This window comes from Temnothorax americanus, unplaced genomic scaffold (assembly GCF_048541705.1).
Source record: "Temnothorax americanus isolate GAGA-0224 unplaced genomic scaffold, ASM4854170v1 Scaffold13, whole genome shotgun sequence".
In the NCBI taxonomy this organism is placed as follows: domain Eukaryota; kingdom Metazoa; phylum Arthropoda; class Insecta; order Hymenoptera; family Formicidae; genus Temnothorax; species Temnothorax americanus.
This window is the reverse complement of record NW_027509264.1, coordinates 4,468,912-4,489,901: the sequence shown is the minus strand read 5'-3', so window position 1 is coordinate 4,489,901 and position 20,990 is coordinate 4,468,912. Positions and strand designations below refer to the sequence as shown.

The 20,990-nt window shown below is 34.7% G+C and overlaps 2 protein-coding genes across 12 annotated transcripts in view; one reads left to right on the top strand and one right to left on the bottom strand.

Moving 5' to 3' along the window:
• The window catches only part of LOC143894065 (dual specificity calcium/calmodulin-dependent 3',5'-cyclic nucleotide phosphodiesterase 1), a 100,042-nt gene that overhangs the window by 36,995 nt on the left and 42,057 nt on the right, over positions 1-20,990 (top strand). The window contains exon 1 of one of the 11 annotated variants that reach the window (XM_077400104.1): positions 5,391-5,694. The exons of 9 other annotated variants lie outside the window; for them this stretch is intronic. In XM_077400104.1, the coding sequence (XP_077256230.1) occupies positions 5,487-5,694 (208 nt within the window). In that variant the 5' untranslated portion in view covers positions 5,391-5,486. Of the gene's footprint in view, positions 1-5,390; positions 5,695-20,990 lie in introns of those variants that run through there. One more of the 11 variants, XM_077400107.1, reaches the window with a different exon arrangement.
• Aglu2 (alpha glucosidase 2) lies at positions 15,930-20,168 on the bottom strand. The gene is made up of 8 exons (XM_077399925.1): positions 19,976-20,168; positions 18,963-19,150; positions 18,567-18,830; positions 18,138-18,380; positions 17,804-17,989; positions 17,061-17,316; positions 16,231-16,570; positions 15,930-16,104 (listed from the first exon to the last, which is right to left on the bottom strand). Exons 1-8 carry the CDS (start codon positions 20,139-20,141, stop codon positions 15,957-15,959), a joined length of 1,791 nt encoding a protein of 596 aa, XP_077256051.1. The 5' UTR covers positions 20,142-20,168; the 3' UTR covers positions 15,930-15,956.

Genomic DNA, 20,990 nt, shown 5'->3' with positions numbered 1-20,990 from the left:
ATGCATACGTTTGTACAACACGCGAATAATCTCATCGTAAAAAAGCGAGGAAGAAAAAAGATAAATACCTGAAACGCATGGGCAAAGAACACACACGAAGTAATAAGAAACAAAGACAAAAAAGAGAGGGATAAAGGGAGGAAGAGGAAGAGGAAGAAGAAGAGGAAGAAAGAGAGGGAGAGAAGGATAAAAAGGTGAAAAAGATTCGTAGCAATCTCATTTATGAGGGTGACAGAAGTGAGTTTCGTTTGAGGAAGGTTAGAACGGCTCGACACTCGGCAGCAAGATTATCTTCCTGTTAAATTGACGCTTTTTTCGCGGACACGCGCGACCAGCCGTAATTGAAATTGCCGTCTCCCTTTTTATCAGAGTAGAAATATCACGAACAGAATGCATTTGCATTTATAATAAACGCTGGCTACTGCACAGGTTGTCTGGCCAACTTATATTATACCGTTTCGTTATAATCTGTTATTCCCGTCTAAGGTTGTAATTTCGACATCAAGAAAAGACGAGTGAAATTGATGTTTCTTACATTGTAAAATTTCGCGAAGAAAAATGTAAATCTGCATGTTGAGGCGTTTATTTTAGGGAAAATTTCTTATCTTAAAAAATGTTATAAATTTTTATTATTGTGACTCTCTTTCTCTCTCTCTCTCTCTCTCTCTCTCTCTCTCTCTCTGCTTAAAGAGATAGAGATATAGTATGATACTCTTTACAGTAAAATATTTTTTTAGAACTTTGCACAAAGTGTAAAGTTGAAGTGTTTTATGATTGTACGTGTACATAGGTATGTACAATGTGATGTAATACTTTTAAGCAAACCTATCTACACGAGTATGTAGAGAGAAATGTTTCTACTATTAACATATGCACGTCTATTATTTTTAGGCAGCTACTGCTTACGTTTTACGTTGCTTAATTTTTTGCTTGATTTATCTAACGCCTCGTTTTCTATTGTTTTCACATTTGGATTTAACGTCGCAAAATAAAAGTGACCTTATCGCAAATCATTACTTAGAAGAAGAAACGTTTTTTGCAGTAGATAAAGATTTTTAGTGGTTCTTCTACTTTCACACCTTCACATCCTTTTAGGATATTTAGATAGGTGGCTGATTAAGCGGTTAGTTGGGTCACAGTAGGAGTGGTTCTTAGATGTGATAGTATATCACGCAGAAGAGGTACGCGTGTGAAACTCCCTGGATATTTCGGTCAGCGCGGGAGGAAGATAAAGAGCTATCGTTGAAAGCGATGGGGCGCGGGCGCGGTTATACGAGTGAACGCTACGTTACAAAAGAAGAACGGACGCAATAGTCAATAGAAAGACAGGTCACGTTGACGTCGAGCGTCGAGCAAGCTTCGAAGGTTTAATAGTGCGAAAGCTGCTGCATTTTTAGTCTTTGAAGATCTTGTACCGTGATATCGATCGCGGTTGTTAAGTATCTGATCACCAGTATGGTGGATCTGTTGTGATTAACGCTGAAAAAATAAATAAAAGTTTTATTTATTTGGTTTTTCCTCGGTTTATTCCAAGATATTTTTATTTGTACGAAATGGATCTATAGACCTCATATAAAGGCTGGATCTTTGATGCTTTAATATGAAAGAGATACATATAACCGATGCGTTTATAACTTGTGCGGTGTTATTGAAAAAAGTACAAAATATATTAGGTAAATAATGATAATATATGTCTCTCTCTCTCTGATACATATTATATTAAATAATTTTAATTTATTTTTGCGATAAAATTCTTGTGTTTGAGGAACAATATTGAATTTAAAATAAGGAGAAAATTTGCGAGAATTTTCTCAAGACGTATTAAAATATATGAGTTTCTGATGGACAAGCACGTTCTTCAGCTAAAACGACCCCACGAATATCAGAATACTCTATCCCAAAGGGTTCCTCGAATTTTTTCACAACTCTAGAAAAGAATTGAAAGTTAAAGCGTTGACGCGAACGTTTGATCGTTTACATACATATGTATAACACGCGTATGTCGCAAGTTCTTTGAATATGACGTCGTGTGCGATTTCTCATTTACGTTACATTTTGTTTTTTCTTCATGTTATTAGGTATATAGAGAAGTAAAAGCCATAGTGGTGTAAGTCAAATTTTTTAAGATATTGACTCGCGTGCATATAGATACTAAATCTATACGAAATGCATCTATGCACACGAGTCAATATTTTTAAAAATTTGACTTACACCACTATGGCTTTTACTCCTCCATATTACGTAGAATAGATCAACGATTTTGAAAAATAAAAATAATAAATGTCTATATATTATTTATACTATATACTTGTTCGTTACTTAACATTATACTTTTTTGCGAAATTTTTAACGTTCCATACATTTTATAAAAGAGACAAACAATAAAATGAAAGATTCAACAATATTGTTGTTAAATTGTTATTAAATTTTGGAAAAAGATTGAAGACATACATCATCTACTTGTACTGCACAACATCTGAATGCTGTAGACATCTAATTATACCATTCTTGTCTTTGATTAACCTTTTGGTGAACCCGCTATGATGCTAGCAACTAAATAAACCAAGATAACAAAAATTGAAAGAGAAATGTAGCGGCATAAAATCAGTTCATTACGCATCGTTTTCGAGTGTCGTTTCACGGGGCCGATGCCGCCGATGGCGAAGTAAGCGCCGGAGAAAGTGTCGGGAGAGACTCAGTCAACTCACGACTCACAATCAGTGTCAGACTCAGACGCGCACGCACGCACGCACGCATGTACACCTGAGGGCAAAGAAAGTCTCAAGTTTCAAGTACCTACGGTACGAGTGAAGGAGAAAGAGCAAAAAGCATTGGCAAGCTTTGGTTGAGAAAAAGAGACGGACGGGGAAGATACCAGAGAGGGAGAGAAGCCACGATGGCGAGAAACGCGGGGAGCGAGAACGAGAGATGAAAACGGATGGTGGTTGGATAGAGAGGGTCAACGGGGCTGTCGGGGGGTGTTGGGAGCGGGACGCGGCAAAGAGAAGGGAGGGCTATGGCGAGAGGTGGAGATTTTCGAGTGGTTCAGTTGTAGCGGCACCGTGACTGACATCGGACGTTCGTATCCATTTTCCTAGCCACCCGCGTGTCGTATAATCTCATTTCACCGTTCACCGTTCATCGTTCATCGTTTACCGAATCTTGCCGGGCGCCGCCGCGCGTTGGCGTCTGACCAGACGCTCGGTTCTTCCACTGGTCGCGCGGCTCATGCGGCGTCCGTCACCGTCTTTCCGTTTTAAGCTCTGCATACGCAAGCCGTATGCAGCCGTATGCCGTATGCAGAGCTTTCGGACGCTTGCCCCGAGCGACTGCTGCGATTTATCTCACATCAGCCGAAAGAAACACCGGTTATAAAGAAGCCTGACTTGTAGACCGCGAATATTATGTCTTGACAACGTTGTTCTTTTGCCGTTGAATGAATCGGAACTATGTATCGTAATTTTTGAAAGAAGATCGGCTCGCGTCCACGCTTGTTCGGCGAACGTGGGATGCATGACGCTTGATTGCGTTTTCGCCCATTTTCGAATCCCTATATTATATACACGACTTACGATAGGAGAAGAATATAATCTCAGCTCCAGTGCACGTCGAGTTCAACGAACCAAGTTGCGAGCGGGAACTTTGGAAGTCATAGCGCGAACGCACGTCTGCTCCGAACGTATATAGTTACGAGTTACGAGCAAGTTTCGCTTGGATTTCGTCGCGTGAACGCGATCACAAAAGAAGGAAGAAAGGAAGGAGAGAAAAGATATAGGTAGAGCCTATATATATGCACGATGGTAGCTGTCGTGCATTTTCGAATCGTATCCCGTGAAAACGCGTGCGTGCCGCACAGCATGGCATGTCGGAGTCGGAAGCGAGACGGCATGGGCGCGCCGCTGCCACCGCTGCCACCACCGCCGCCGCCGCCGCCGTCGTCGTCGTCGCGCCAAGCCGCGCCAGTGCACCGGTACGGGTAACCAACCTGCGACGTTAACGTTATGGTAACGTGAATCGATCGCCTGATTTTCGTTCTCCCTCCATACCATCTGTCAGGGCGAGAACTCGCGGCCGGACTCGTGCCGCGTGGCCCGCGTGCGTGCAGTGTGCGCGTCACGAGTATACGACTATACTCACGAGTATTATACGCCCGCGGCCGCTCGCAACTCTCGTAAGCAGTTGCGAGCAGTCCAACGTAAGAGGGTACGACGAGGCTACGATCTACGAACGAGGATAAGTTCAAAACTATCCTGTTTTTGCGAATTTTCTACAACGTACAAACAAAAGCTTTCAAAAACTTGATTCTCGACGAGCTACGCAAGAGCACGTGGAGACACGGAGACGTGTTGACTGTGCTGCGTCATCAACAAGAAGACGGTACTGATATTGTTCCATATATACACAGAATTTCCGCTCGGCACGTATCGCGTATGTGCGCTGTCGCATAATGTTGCGACAGAGAAACATCGTAATTGAAGAGAATACGTTCTCCGATCGAGAATCGAAAATCGTACGAGATTGTGATAAGTGCTCGTTCCTGCTTCGTGCGATCGTGATCGAGTTCAGTTCGTCGATCGGATTGGAACTGAAACTCACGTCGATATTTAAATACGAGGAGTTTTATTGCTGACAGAGTGAAGAGAAAACAAGTTACGTTGTGCACAAGAAGAATTAGAGTAAATAAAAAAAAGTTAAAAAGGGTTTAAGAGATATATAGATATAGGTACGTGTAAACCCGCCCTTAAACATGTCAGATGCGAGATGGTAATCCGTGAATCGTAAAGACTGCAGATAAAAATAAAAATCTTATAAAAAGCTTTTATAAAAATATATTAGAAGCTTTCATCTTTTGCTTCGCGCATGTTGAAAATTAACGTACTGTACCATCATTTGCCTTTGGAAAAACGAACGGTTATTCACATTTTGAGCGCGCCGCGGTCAATCTGATTCTTATATCAGGAAGCGTAACTAACATTATTTCCGTAACACATCAAATGTGCGGAAATAAAAAAGTGAACGAGAGAACTCGACGCCATAAACACCTTTACTTTCCGATGATTTATCGCACCAAGAGTTTAGAATCTCGTGTCAAACCGCAACGCTCGACGCGCTGCACGTGCGCGCGATATAAAACGGTATAACAGGTAAATCTCTCGAACACGGTTCATATATATATGTATAAACTAAACTGCTAAGGCTTTGCGTAAGTTATACCTGCACGATCGTAAATAAGATGTAAAATCGGGCGCGTCGCGTTTGTTCCGGTAGTGGAATCGTATAGAGATAACTTATTGTTAGACTTACAGCTTAGAAAATGTAGTGACTGATGACAGCGATAAGGCGATAAGGGATGCAGAGTGTATAACTGTAGGCTGTAGGGTTAGTAAAGTGCCGTAGTTGCAAAGAGACCTACTCCTGCACAGGAAGATTGAGTCTCGTGCGCTTTTATACTCGAATGAGAAGATGTCGAGGAAATAAGACTGACAATGAGTAAAAGTAATCAAAATAAATCAAGAACGACAATGTCTAGACCAGACAAAGATACTGTACAAAAATGCCATTCAGATCCAGGTGCATCTAATCCTTCGTGCAGTCCCAGCAAGCGACGTTCACAGAGACAAGTACCATGCATTCCTTCCTTACCAAATACACGCAAGTGCGTTTTAACCTTGGACGGATACAATTACGTGATCGGTGAGTAGTAACGCGATAATATCTCGAATCCATGATAAATCATAAGATCGATAACACGTCTAGATATAGGTATCAAAATATAATAAATAATAACTCATAATAATTTGATACAAGAGAAGCTTTTCTTCATGTAATGCTTGTTATTAAGCACTTAATATACCTACTTAATATACGAAAAAATGGCAAAACAAACTAGCCTTATATGTATAAAGATACCTAATACTCTTTAGTAAATTTGTTAGTGGAAAGAGTAGTATCAGATTCTTTATCTGTTTTCTTCATAGCTAAAAATAAAATAAAAGACAACGTAGACTAACGTAAAAACATATATGTATATCTACTTCGATCTCTCTTTTTTCAACGCTTGTATAAAATATCATAAGATTGAATTATCGTGCTATACGTTTAGTGACAATAAACACTGACGTCGATGACACTGATTTTTTTCTTCGGTGTCCGAACGTTATACTCGAAATCTATTCATTGTGATTTCGGCAACAAATTTGCTCAATGAACGTGAAAACGGCAATTCTGAAACACTCGGTAGGCATAATGCAGTATATATTTACAGAGCAAATTCGACACTATTGCGAATAATATAGAATAATAAAGAATTAAATTTTGTGAAAGTTATATTCTTGGTTTTTAATCAACATTTTGATTAATATCCAATTATATCGAATTACAATAAATCTGTTCTGTTTTTGCTAAAAAAATAGAAAGATCGCCGCTTAAATTTATTTTATTCTTACAAAGATTTAATTTCCGTAATAAAACAACGGCATTTATGTAGTTTTGAGATTCGTGATACATCATTTTGATATCCCGAAGGATAATTAGCATTTTAGAGATTGCCGTGAGACGTAACATAGTTATATTGTCGTTTGCAAGTTTGAGACACCGTATACTCGCACATTAATGTCTTGCGTCTACGTATGTTTAGATTATGCGCGCTTGAACTAGGTTTTAGTATTTATAAATATATGAATCTTAACGAGTTAAATAATCATATAAATTATATATATACACATAAGTCTAATAATTCCAATCTAATATATTTTTAAACATGATTAATTTTATTTTATACAATGATGGTATATTTTATACAATTTAATGTTATTAATGGTAAGATAAGTTTTAGCAGTAAAATACAAAGTGATTAACAAATTTAAAATGAGTTTTACACACATACACACACACACACGCACACACACACTCTCTCTCTCCCTCTCTCTCTCTTTCTCTCTCTCTCTCTCTCTTTCTCTCTCTCTCTCTCTCTCTCTCTGTCTCGCTTCTCTGATGCAATCGATAAATGATAAACATTTTATTGTTTTAATTAGTTTAATTATAACTTTAATTTTTTATGTGTAAAAATGATTCAGCTATCCAATGGCTTGCGTTTGATTAGGGATAAAAGTCTCAAAGATTACTGACAATTTTTTACTTAAAAGAATAACATTACGTTGATGCGATGCAAATATTACTCACTTATCTCAAAATAATCTTTGCTTTTTTATAATGGGCTAATTAAATAATATAGACACATAAACAACTCGTTTGTGTGTATAAGAAGTTTTATATTCTAACAATAAGTACGCCGATTTAATTAACCCAATTAGATTTTGTACGAAAATGAAAGATATTAGAGAAATATCTAAGTTTCTGAAAACATAAATATCAGACAAAGCATTAATTAATGCAGAACGTTTAGCGTTAATTAATTTTATTGCCTGATCAACAATATATTCCACATGCGCAATGTATATGACCGGTAATGCGATATCTTTTGATGAACGTCACATATCCTGTTAATATACATGTATCAGCTAGATAGCTTGAGGAATATACATAGATTTAAAGAATGCAGATTATAATTTAACTTTTTTATAGTTTATGCTTGAAGCATTATTTTATTATTATGTTATTATTAAAGGATTATGGACATGGTATTATTGAACAGAGTATATTTCACCAAAACGTGTGTATTTAACAATTTTCAATAAATTTTAATTAAAGTATCTTCAATCATATTAAACTAACCTTTTTTATATGTATATCAAAATAATGAAATTAGTACAAAGTAAACACAAAATATATGAATCATATTAAAAAATGTTGTTTTTTTTCTGATCAATAGTGAGACAATCTACTAAACACAATAAGTTTTACGTTTTCTTATTCTTACAATAATATTTATTTCTTTTAACGAATAAAAACTCGGACTTAAAAGGTTAAAACAATTAAAATCTACCTAAATGTAACGTCAGTCTTTATATGCGAGTGCTCTCGCGGAAGTTTTATACTTTTGCGACTGCTGCGAGAAAAACTATCGGTATTCCAGGTTCAATTATAGATTTCCTATGTGCTATAAAATATCCAAGTATCGGAAAGTTTCAGTTCTGAAATATTCTTCACAAAATCTCAATATTTTGATAAATTTTACTTGCGAAAGTGAAGTTAGCACGACGCTTTAATTTAAACATTTTAATAACATTTTAAAATTTAAGAACTTAATCTATACAGAGAAAAGTATATTGTAATATTTTAAATATATATACATACAAACTCTCTTTCGAATTTTATAAATGTAAGATATCTATGCGCTATATCTACGCATGAATATTCTATCTTACAAAATTTAACGATAATGCCAAGTTCAATCTTTTGTCTTACTTTTATACATTTTATTTAAAAAATATATATATATATATATTTATACATATAGACATATAGGGACAGAATTATTCTTTGCATACACTTTGCATATATGTACGAAAAATTATACACACGACACGAGAATCTGTTCGGCGCACATGCAGATATGGACGATGATTTAAATTTAAAACTAAAGTTGTACGCAGCGATATACATTATTCATAAATATAGCATAAAGTCTCGCGGTCTTTCTTTCACTACGTCACGTATGATGTAATATTAATATGATTATTTCCGCATGATTATTATCCATTTCGACATTGTTAGAGAATGCGCTCGACGCCGGGCGTAAATCAATGCATGGTAACAATGTAATTTAGAATTAATCCGACGTATCTCCGCGATTCATTTGGTAGCCGGAATACGCGACGTGATTGTAATTACATAATCTTACTATTAATAATTAACAACGTCGCCAGCCGCAGTATACAAGTATACATATATACCTATTCCGATCGCGGCATCTATCGCATATCACGTCTCGCATATCGAGGGTATAATGTCTGAGAGCGTAATCGGATGCCCAACCAAAAAACTGGACGCGAATGTGCGAGAGCAGTTATTAAGAATTATGCAAATCCGTCGCCGCGTGGCCGCGTCGCGTTGCGCCGCCCATGTGCGGAGCGTTTCACGCTTATCTTGCATGCATTAATGTGACAGAGAACAAGAGCGAAACGTGTTTGCGCCTCTTCCTGGTAAACTTTATTTTTCTCTCGGGATATGTGCGAGAGAGAGAGAGAGAGAGAGAGAGAGAGAGAGAGAGAGAGAGAGAGAGAGAGAGAGAGAGAGAACGTGCACTACGATGGGCCGCGTATGACTATACCGCTATCACAACACGACATAACTCGAAAACTATATATCATTAAAGCGAATTCAAAAGAGGTCGTTCGCAAAAAACGGGTCGCTCGCGGTTGATGAAAGACGTACACCTCGTTTTAAAGAGCCCTTTCATTTTTTGTGATCCACTTATTCCCTTTTTTTCTTTTTTCCACACGTTTCTGCTCGTTGGATCATTTTTGACGCGCAATTTTAACAACGTTGTTACCATCATGTGTATCGAATACACCTCGCGTATGCGTGAGTATATAAAAAATACCTATTTTATTTTTTGCAATTTTACAGAACATCTTGAATGCGGACGTTCGTTGGAAAATCTCTTAATCTCCGCGAAGTCTTCGATTAGAAAGTTTGGAGTTAGAAACGTCAACGATTTAATTAGAGATTAAAGTTTTTTTTATCGACGTCGCTCTTTGCGTGGTTCCTTTTACACTCGACTTAACTCGGCTTTTTTGTCGGCTTATTGCGAGGAAATTAATGCAATCGTTATTTGTGACAAAATTATTTGTGTAATTAAATTTCTTTGAGCGTCTCTTCGTTTTCTCTAATATGAGTCGAGGGATATAATAGAATTGCCGCAGCGTCTCCACGTTGCGGGTTTAATTAATCCCATGACATTCGGCGGAAGAGAAGGTTGATGTTCTATTTTCCATTCTCGCGATCTTTGTCATCATACACAAATCACTACATTGTCCATCAATTTTTGTTAATATTAGCCATTGCAAAAACATTGCGGCGGTAACATATTAATAAGTAACATATGTATTAGCTATTATAATAGCATTAAGTTATAATACGTCGGCAAGAATGTGTGTTGTGCTCAGTAAGAACTTCAAAATTAATTTCATAATCCAAAATTTGTAATTATTATTTAATATTCTTTCTCTCTATCCGTCTCTATTTCTCTTTATCTCTCTATTATCATTTTCTCTATTTCTATGCATCTACAATATTTATCTACAATATATGTACAAATAAGTGTTATAAACGTGATGGATAAAGAGTAGGTATAGATATAGACACTTATTATTTTATAACCGAGTCACAGAGAATGACATTACGTGCTCACAGTCTAAATATCATTGTAACAGTCTTTCAATATTTACATGTATCCGTTAACATCCACTTATTCAATCGATTGCACATAAACGTCGCGTTTTAGTAGGTGAGTTACGTGTTCCTCTCATATTACACTTGCATCATTTATGTCTATCGAACAGAATGAATACGTAGTTGCGTTCATTATTATGACGCTCAAAAAATGTTTGTAATTTCAAGAGATCTATCATTTTTTCGTAAATATTATATACCATTTGCAATTTTTTTTTACTCGTTTGATTTAATTCACGTTCAATTTGAAAGAATATACATATACTTATACATCGGATCGTAATAAAAAAATCATCAGAAAGATAGTTAGGTACTAATCGATGTTTGGTAGGAAAAGTGAATGAGAAAGCAAGATAGATGCCATGGATATCGCTGAACTTCGAGAGGAAGAAATTCGATTGTTCGCGCTCCATTAATTAAGCTAGCTTATCGTATCATTTTGCGTGCATCCGTTACTTCTGATATATGTATTCTATCAATTAACTTTTCATTTGCGGTTTTTTTTTGTATATTAAGAGAAACACGATTGTGGACGAATAACGCTCAAAGAAACCCAGTGATGCTGGTCTTCATATTATACTTGGAGTATGGCTATATCTTCTCCCGGTATATGTTACGAATCGAATTTCGTACTTACATGCGTCCAATGCCAATAAATTTATATGAATAGGCAAAACTATTAATTTGTCTTCAACTTTTTACTAGCTTTATTAAATTGTCCCGAAGTAACATTTTATGAAAGAAATAAACGTTTATCGAAATACAGTAGTCTATTTCAGTTGTGGGTGTGAAACTGGCGTATCATTTCGTGGAAAATGATTAATTATTGAGAATTTTGGCTTTATTTTCTAACAGTTCTATAGTGCTTGATAGAGTAAACAAATAGTTTTTGTCATTAAAGCCAAAAGATGCGTCAGTACAAACTGAGACACACACACACACACACACACACACACACACACACACACACACACACACACACACACACCTGTTTCAACGAGTTTATTTGTCAATTTTTTTTTAAAGGTAGCTTTGATTACTTTTCTTGCCATCATGACGCATACAGAGACATGACAGTTTTATTTAAACAATATTTTAAAAAGTTGAATATTTTTTAAAATTTGAATCAATAATTATTTATGAGTGAAAAAATCATTTAACATCCAAAATTAAGAGTCATGTAAATTGCTTTTTTGTTTTCCACCAATTCTCTCTAACGAGTCCTTGCAAATTATTATTGATTGCGCTGTTGCTCGTCAACGTAGGACACGTAGGTTAACAGCGCACAGAATAATTTCGATACTATTGGAATGAGATCACATTCGACACGCTCGCATCTCGATTTACATTTCACTTTCCGTGACTAATATTGACATAAAAATTATCTTTAAAAGAAAAAAGTTTCTAATTGTCTGACTTGGTTTTAAATCATACCAGATTTAATTTTTGTCTGTTTCGAGAAGCACCGCTACTAGGCTACTAGAGATCAGCGCACGTGCTCTATTACGCTTCGATGAATTCTTCTATTATTTCAGGAATAAAACTCCCTTCAATTTAGCAATATCTATTGTGTGAGATAGCATTGACGCTTACTCTGCCTATACTTGCCATCGCGAGTTATTAATTGGATGATATTGAACGATCCATTATTAGGAATGATACGCAAAAAGTCTAAATGACATATATTTTGTGATAGAACATTAACAAATTATTTATTTTCTACTTTTAAGAGAGATATACGTGAGACAGTTATAAAAAAGATATTTTAGATATTGATATAAATATAAACTGTCGAATTTTGCTGTCTATTCAACTTCACATGGAGAAATAATTAATGTTTTTTATAAATTTATATAGATATAAATATTCTAAATATCAAATATTATATGTTTGGCAGTTCTGAGAAATCTTTGTAAAAAGTAAGCGCGTAAATTTATCAAACAGAAATTGATTATAAAGATTATTAGGGATACCTATATTTTACCGTAGGATAGCGTAGGAAATCTCAAAGTAGCTTATATATCCACAAAGCGTATTTTATGTCTGCCAAAGCGGCGGCGGCGAGGACAAAATGTCACTACGAAATCTTGCAGAAGCAGAAAAGAGGCTGCGACAATCGGCCAAATGCTGCTGGACGCTGGTAAGAGCTTCGAACTCCCGTCGGACCGTAAAACGCGACTACGCGAGCTGTGACTAAACTTGGAAAACAATTTCGTCCGCGTCGCGTCGGTCGCACCATTGGGATTTGTTTTACTAGAAATCTTACGAAATCTTTAAATTGTTTGCCTTTCCTTTGTGTTGCAAAGCCCATGAAACTTCTTGCTCAACGCTCTCAGTTATAGGTATGCTACATTCCATAATGCTAGTACATTGTAGCAATTTAAATAAATCGCGCCTCTAAATGTTAAAAACGCAACTTATTACATTTTAATATTAAATAGTAATGTGCAAAAGTGCTGTTAAATTGCGAATAATATTGTGGTATTTTATATTGCGATTTTTTAATTACATCGAGAATTAGATATAAATTTTATAATAACATATAGATATAATATCTACATATAGCAGAAACAATAAGAGAAATATAAAAAGGGTCGAAATATTATATTTGCTCTACTTGAGTTACACTATGCTCAATCGCGCTTTGTTTTTTTTTTTTTTCCAAAATTTTAATTTCTTTTTTTGCAATGTTGTACTCGAAATTAAATTACGTGTGATGCTCTATTTCAATTATATACCGATTTGCAGTATTCAATTTGGCATTGAGCATTTGCTTTTTTCACGTGCATTTCAATTTCTAAACGATGCTCGGGCTATCGTTATATTTACCCAAATTTTGTATTATGATGAACAAGAAAGATTACACAGAAAAATCTCTTGTTATTGTTAGTTATAGTTAGAATGTACATTATATTAATGGTCTGATAAAATCAACTTCACGTGCTTTAACTCTGTTGCTTTAATTTCGTTTCTAAAGTTCTTAAAACTCGCTGACACGTATCCCACGTATAATTGTTTGTTGTACCCTAAATACAATATACCGCGAATATTGTCGAAAGCATCGTGAAGCTACCCAAAAAAAGTCGGAGATAATTTAAATTCTGTACCTATTGCCTGTTGCCAACCAATCGTAGCATTCGAATTTTTTAGGTTATAATTAATGAATCTTTTCTGTTGCCTGTTGTCTGGCATTGTGCAAGGGCCTTTAGACATAAAATTAATATTTGCTACAGTCACATAACACGTACATATATATATATATATGTAACAACGAATTTGTCTGACTCGTCACGGAAGCCGGGCTTATAATTATAATTTTTACGATACACTATATTACTAACATTGCATATTTAAAAAAACTTTTAGCGCAATGTTAGTAGAGTTTTATTTTCTCAGTGATCTCGCTGATCTTTTTTTTTATTTTTCTCGTAACTATTCTTAACTATTTTCGCTCGATCTTTATATGTATATCATATTCTCGTTATTTTATTAACGAAGAATTAAAGTTTTATTTTTACGCAAGGATATATAAGATTTTTAAAACACGATATCGAAACTTTTTCTACTGTTTCTCTCAATCTGTGACATCGATATTTTTCTGTATTATATGAGTATTTATCAAAATACTCATTTATCAAAATAGAGCGAATATAAGAAAGGCATTATTTATATATAAAGACTTATTAGCCATTCTCCTGATACATATATATTTTTCGATATCGATCACCTCAGTTACGCAGACAAAAGTTTGCAAGTTTACGCTAGAGAGATTGAGGACAATAAATCATTTTCCTACTGCAATAGTGTGGTTCGAACGTCTTGTGTTCAAGAGTACCTAATATCGATGTTCCCACAGCGAAATGCATAATTCATGCTTTGAAAGCGCGGCGTTGAGAACGGATGCCGTGGGGCGACGACTCCATCCGATAAGCGGTCCGTTTATTGTCCACGTCAATTGCGATTATATGCCGGGCTGTTACGAATTTCGCAAATTTATTCACGCGCGTATATTAAGAGGTAATACCCGAGATCCTGGAATATCGATTGTTTTTATTTTTGCGTATCATTATTGATGATTTGAGGCCTAAAATCAGTTGAAAATATGTATATATATACAGGACAGATTATAATTATTATATAATATTATTTTTTATACAAAAAGTTTTTGGCATATTTCTATATATACTTAATCAAGAATATAGAAATTTCGTAACTTCGTTGTGTTTGAATTTTATTCGGTGTCAATATTTTATTATTTCGGAGAATTGCGATTTTTTTTGCAACGTTTTCAATGGATAGTACACGCGCGCTTTTGTCACTCACAGTCGATTATTACGAGCTTATGTATAAGAGTTCCTTATAAGAATTTTTAATATTGAATTAGATAACCTATAGTACTGGCACAGTATTGGGCGCAGTATATTGTAAAACCCTATATAGGCAGCTGAGAAAATTGTCTTTCGTTGTAATTAATCTTTATATGATCTTCACGTGCTGTAAAATATTGATACATATATTTGACAAAGTACAAAAAACGTCTGTGGCAATTTAAATCGTTCGTTCTGTATCATAATGTGGAATTTATAACAATGTTTTTACACATTACAGCTTTCAATGTTTCTCCACCTACATGTATACTGGAGTTTGAAACATTTTTCAAGGTCCAAAAGGTGCAATGCCAAGTAGTATTAAACATATTTTTCTTAAGTTTTTAGTCTTAAATTTCCCGCACATGATTTCTGTACGTACTTTAAACGTGTAAAGGGACGTTGCATTCTGCAAAGCTAATTTGAAGAAAATTGGTCCAATTGAAATGTCGGTACGTGCCGTGACTCCAAAATCCCCTTAACTGTTAACGACTTGATTGTAGAATCGGAAAATTGAATCTTTAAAAAATAACAGAACACATTTCTCTGAAGATTAAAATGTCACCATCTAATCAGATTCAATCAAGTATCGTTATGAAATCGTTATGATAGGAAAAAGAAAACCGATGGATAAAATATGATCGGTGGAGAAAGATGTACCCTTTGTCTTGACAGATTATTTTGTTGAAGATCACACACACACACACACACACACACACACACGCTTGATCCTATTCTCAATCTCTCATGAAGATTTTCGCGTATGCAGACATTTTTCCATCAATCGGGATTAGATGTAAAACGTGGTTTCCCAATTTTGCTGTTCGTGTAACGAATTATCGATTCGCTCGCAAAGACAAGATAAACTTTGTGTCTGGAAAAAATGTTCTGTTCATATATCTACGAGTATATCTATATTAAGCAGTTGCAGAAAAGCCTCTCATGGATGCGTTAAATAGAAAAAAGAATCGAACAACTTTTTAGATATGCACATTGAAAGGTATAATTATCATACTACTATAACGTTTATGATATATATATATATATATATATATATATATATATATATATATATTTATATAATTAGAATTATAATTAGAAATTATAATTAATAAAGTCAAACGATACCTTTTGAGTATATAATTAGTAGAGTAGTTTCTTACTGCAATATTTTTGTATGATTGCAAAAGAAGTAAATATTTCTCGTTAATATTAATTATGTTTTTTTATTTTTTACTTATACAGTGTTATTATCAGAGAAAATAGTAATAGTAGAATTGTTGGGAGAGAAGCAACGTACTTTGGTGGAGCTTTAGAGTTAGCTAAAAAGACTACTGAGCCTGCCGGTGGGATACTAATTTTGTTTAGCTCAACATCTTGACTGAAAGACGTAGAAATAAGAAATTAATTTTTTCTTACAATGTACTACAATATGTTATTGCAGTACATACGCACGTCTAATCGTTTTACGTTATCAATGAGTCATTAAACATCGATATATACTTACTTTTGCTTTATTCCGGAACCTACACTCGCTATTTTAACTTTACCGTTCTTGAATCCCGTTAAGACTTCCGTTAAATCAATCACTTGTTTCTCTTTGTCTGAGAAGTTTATTAATAATGTCACAGCTTCTTCGCTCGTTTTACGTAGAACATACAAAACGGTATTGTTTATGACATTAGTAGTCAATGATCCAAGTTTGAGTGCGTTCGATGTCGTACGTAGCTGCGTCAGAGCGCGATAAACATGATAGTGAGAGTCATCAATATTTTTTTGTAATAATAAATTTATATTGATATAATTGTCGTGAACCGGTAACCAAGTTTTAGCCGCTTTACTGAAACCTGTCAATAAAAAATTAACTTTTTGGGATGTTGGGCGAAAAAAATGCTCGAGGGTCAAAAATGCTTGTGAGAGAGAGAGAAACAAGATTAATAACATTATAAAAAGAATAATTTCTGGAAATTTTTTGAGTCTCTCGCTGAATCTAAATCTGAAGTCACAATTACAAATTTCAAAATAACGGACCAAAGATTTAAAAACTCGTTCAATTTACATGAAAATTTGTATTAATGATAGCGGTTTTTTAACGCCGCCATTTTTTAATTCAAAATAAAAAATTTTGAACAAACAAATTTCAATTTTAAAAACGAAATCAGCGAAACTTGAAAAACCCTTGAAAATTGTTAAATTGTAACGTGAACCATATTTTGATTTTTTTGCCCATTATATCGTATTAAATTTGCCATAGGTATTGAATTCTTGAATTTTTATTTAGATAACGAAATTAAAAAATAAAGATAAATCTATATAACTTAGCATAATTTGTTATACCTGCATTTTTGGAAAAATTCCATTGATATGGTGTGCGGACGGGATCGCGAGACCGACTTTTGTACTTGTCTTTGCCCGCGTTACACGCTTGAGGATCCTGTGTATCTGTCCAAGATATGTCCATCTTATCAACCATCCCAATTTCTTCGCCGTAGTATGTCACTGCCACGCCTGGCAGTATCATGGCTAACATCGTCATTTGATCGGCCCTTCCGGGGAAACGCGAAGCAGTACGATTGCGATCATGATTGCCCATCTGTGCATGAGTATTTTGACGTTTGATAGACTTCTGCTTGTAAATTGTATATTGTCGCCATTGTATCAATTATTTGTGTTAGAATATAGAATATACGATCAGAGGCATTAATACCGGAAGCATCCAATATGACTTAATTCGTAAAAAGACTTCACAATATCCGATTTACCGTTTATATTTTTATTCCCTTATAATAAAAAAATAAAATAATTTAGCTGCTACACGTACTTTGTACTCTGTTAATGATGCAGAAAAAACGAGAAAAGAGGGAATTCTTAAATACTATATATATATATATATATATATATATATATATCTTTTTTTTTTAAGTGGCTCAATGGAGATGTTTTGAAGAATAATGATTGCCGAGTTATCAGATGGATAATTATGAGATTCGAAAATTATTCGATATTTTCGTATTATTATTTTGCCGTGTAATGTAAGAAAGTGAAAGTACATGAGAATATGTGGGAAAACGTTATCTTACCACCCAGTTAGCGACACTGTCTTTGGGCATCGCCTTCATCCACTCTTCGATTATTCTTTTAAACGTAGTAGCATTCGAGGCAGCAGTTACATTCATGATAAAATTAAAATTGAAAGGAATGTGGGAGTCGTAGTTGTAGTATTTGATCGTGTTTTCTAATGAAGTGTACGCTTCGGTCATCATTACCTGCGATGTATACAAGAAAATGGGAGGAGAGACATATGCATGGCAGCATAATTATTATAGAACACACAAAAGAGTATTGTAATATAAAATTAACTCTAATTTTCTGAGAATGATATTACGATTACTGAACTAACTAAAGATACCGCACCTTCTCGTCTGTGTTACTGTGAGAAGCATAGTCATCCATAATCTTTCTCCAGCTTCGTACCAAATCGTACGTTTGTGGCTGATCTTTCGTCAATGTATGAATCAAATAATTATGATCATCTTTCGTTACACCCTCTATATTGCTCTCAGGTTCGTCCGAAGTGTAATTTGTTTCGAAAAGATGCGGAACCGCGTCTATGCGAAATCCATCCACGCCTTTTCTCAACCAGTATATGATGATTTCCTGTGCCATCACCACATAAAAATAAACAAGCATTTAACGCGCGATTCAACACGTGCCTACTACGAGCACAATATAGGTATGCATTTATATTTTGCATTTGTTTGTAATTAGCGAACTTAGTTAGAGGTGCAATCGTTGTACGAAATTTTTATATAGTTCTATTTTACAAAATAATAATGTTTATACCCTCATCTCCTCTCGCACATCGGGATTAGAGTAATTCAAATCTGGTTGCCTAGAGTGAAATTGATGAAAGTACCATTGATTACGTGTTTTGTTGAATGTCCAAGCCGAACCACCAAACACACTTAACCAATTATTTGGTGGCTGATTGTTACTTTTTCCATCCGCCCATATATAATAATGTTCATATTTGCCGGTACGGTTTAAGCTCATTTGGAACCAATAATGTTCATCAGAAGTATGATTAGGTACTAGATCGAGAATGACCTACAAGTTGAACGTTATTATATATGTATATTAAATGTTATTAAATATTAACGAAATTTGATATAAACGTACTATTTGGTTGAACTATGGTTTAAAACAAACATAACAAATGCGTTTTGATTTCTCGCTTACCTTTAATCCAATTTCTTTAGCACGTTTTATAAGATTTTCAAAATCCGTCAATGTGCCAAATATTTCGTCAACATCTTTAAAATCCGAAATATCATATCCGAAGTCTACCATAGGACTTCGATTGATGGGTGATAACCATATCGCTCCTATTCCAGATTCCACAAGGTGATCCAGTTTGCTCGTTATACCTATCATAAACAAAGGTCGGCACGTTAATCAATAACGGTGTAACAAACTTTTTATATTTAACGATATAAAAGATTTGTTATCTCATTATCGCTAGGTATTTCCAATAATGCAAAGTGTAAACATGCAGTTTTTGAATACATACCGGATATCCCGAAATTCAAGGATACCCAATAGGATTGCAGCATGAAGTTTGTGAAAAATTAAATAATAAAAGTGCATGCCATTTTTTCTTATAAAGTAGTTTTTTAAATATAAAGGTTTAAGGTATAACTAATAGTAAAAATATGATAATCTCTAATATGTTTCTATAATTATTAGGAGAGGGAAACCGTGTTAATATCTATTGTAATTGTGTGCAAACATTTTTATGGAATTTTTCAATGAAATATTACATTACGTTAGCAAATAAATGTGTTTCAAGATCAGATTCTTTTGAGGTTTGAAATAATATATTATAATATTTGAAAAGCTAATTAAAACTATTTGATAACTCTCTAATATTAAACATATAGTAACCGCTTTGTTTGTAGAAATATTTTTTTCTTTAATGTTACACGTAGTAGATTATATTGAAAATACACAATATGACTGCTAACTTAAAATCTGAGAGCTAACTATGTATTCTCAAGTTACGAAACTGTTCTCACAATCAAACGATGTGCACGTACGTTAGGTGAGCATACAACAGAGAGTTATTTTTGTTAATACTTATCACGAAAATCATTATGTGAAGACGAAGCATGGATGGCAGATATGTGTAAACATGTAACACGATGCGTCTCAACGCTTGATATGACGTGCTGATTCTTTCCATTTTCTCTTACCTTGAAGATCACCCACGCCGTCATTGTCGGAATCCATAAAACTGCGAGGATAAATTTGATAGAAAACTCTATGCCTCCACCATCCTCGGTTCGTAATCTCTCCCGAGATCAGAACAACCGTCAATAGCAGACCTAGGAAGATAACGCGGTGTTGCGGTTTGAACATCTTTACAGTTATATACGTATAGTACGTTTCCCGACATCGCAATCATTTATATATATGTACGTGAAGCGGATATGACGTTGGAAAAAAGAACTGGCAAACGCCTTATCGAACGAGCTGGAAAAATCTCACGTGCTCATGATAATCATCGGGTTATTCGAGAGGTAGCATTATCTAGGATATACGCTGGTAATGCGAATCGACTCTGGATAACAATCTACCGTTTCGCGCGAATGAAATTCCGTGAAGTGCGATTCTTCTGAAAGCCGGCAACAAAACGCCAGCTGGAAGAAGATATAATCATCAAATTACTTTAGGATGTTTGTTAGACCTAACAATCTTGACAAATTCATACAAAAACAAAAAGAAAAACATAGGCAAATTAAGAAGCAAAGGACTTAAACACTGCTATACTGTAAAACTATATCTTTACATTGTTTATGCATTTTTAATGGTGTATCGTTTATAGTGTACAATTAAATCCTTTCTGATTTTGGCTTCTGAAATTGGCTTTAAACTTATAGCGAAATATTTGTTATAGAAATATCTTGTTTTGCGCATAATAACAACAACGGTAATTTCATTTTATTTGCCCACTTAGATTTTTTCTATGAGAAAATTTAATTACGGTTTGAATTATCGGTCTGTTTATTGGAAATTGAAAAATTCAATCTTTTGCTCTCTCAATTAAATCGCGGGCAGTTTTTCCTTAAGAAAAGATTAAAGCTTAATTACTGTATAAGTATTTGAAGTTTAATTATACGGAAGAAAGGGAGAATATATTTTAATTATACGCACTTAAGACAAGGTGTGATACATACACCAATATGACGAAATCTTGAAAATTCCATG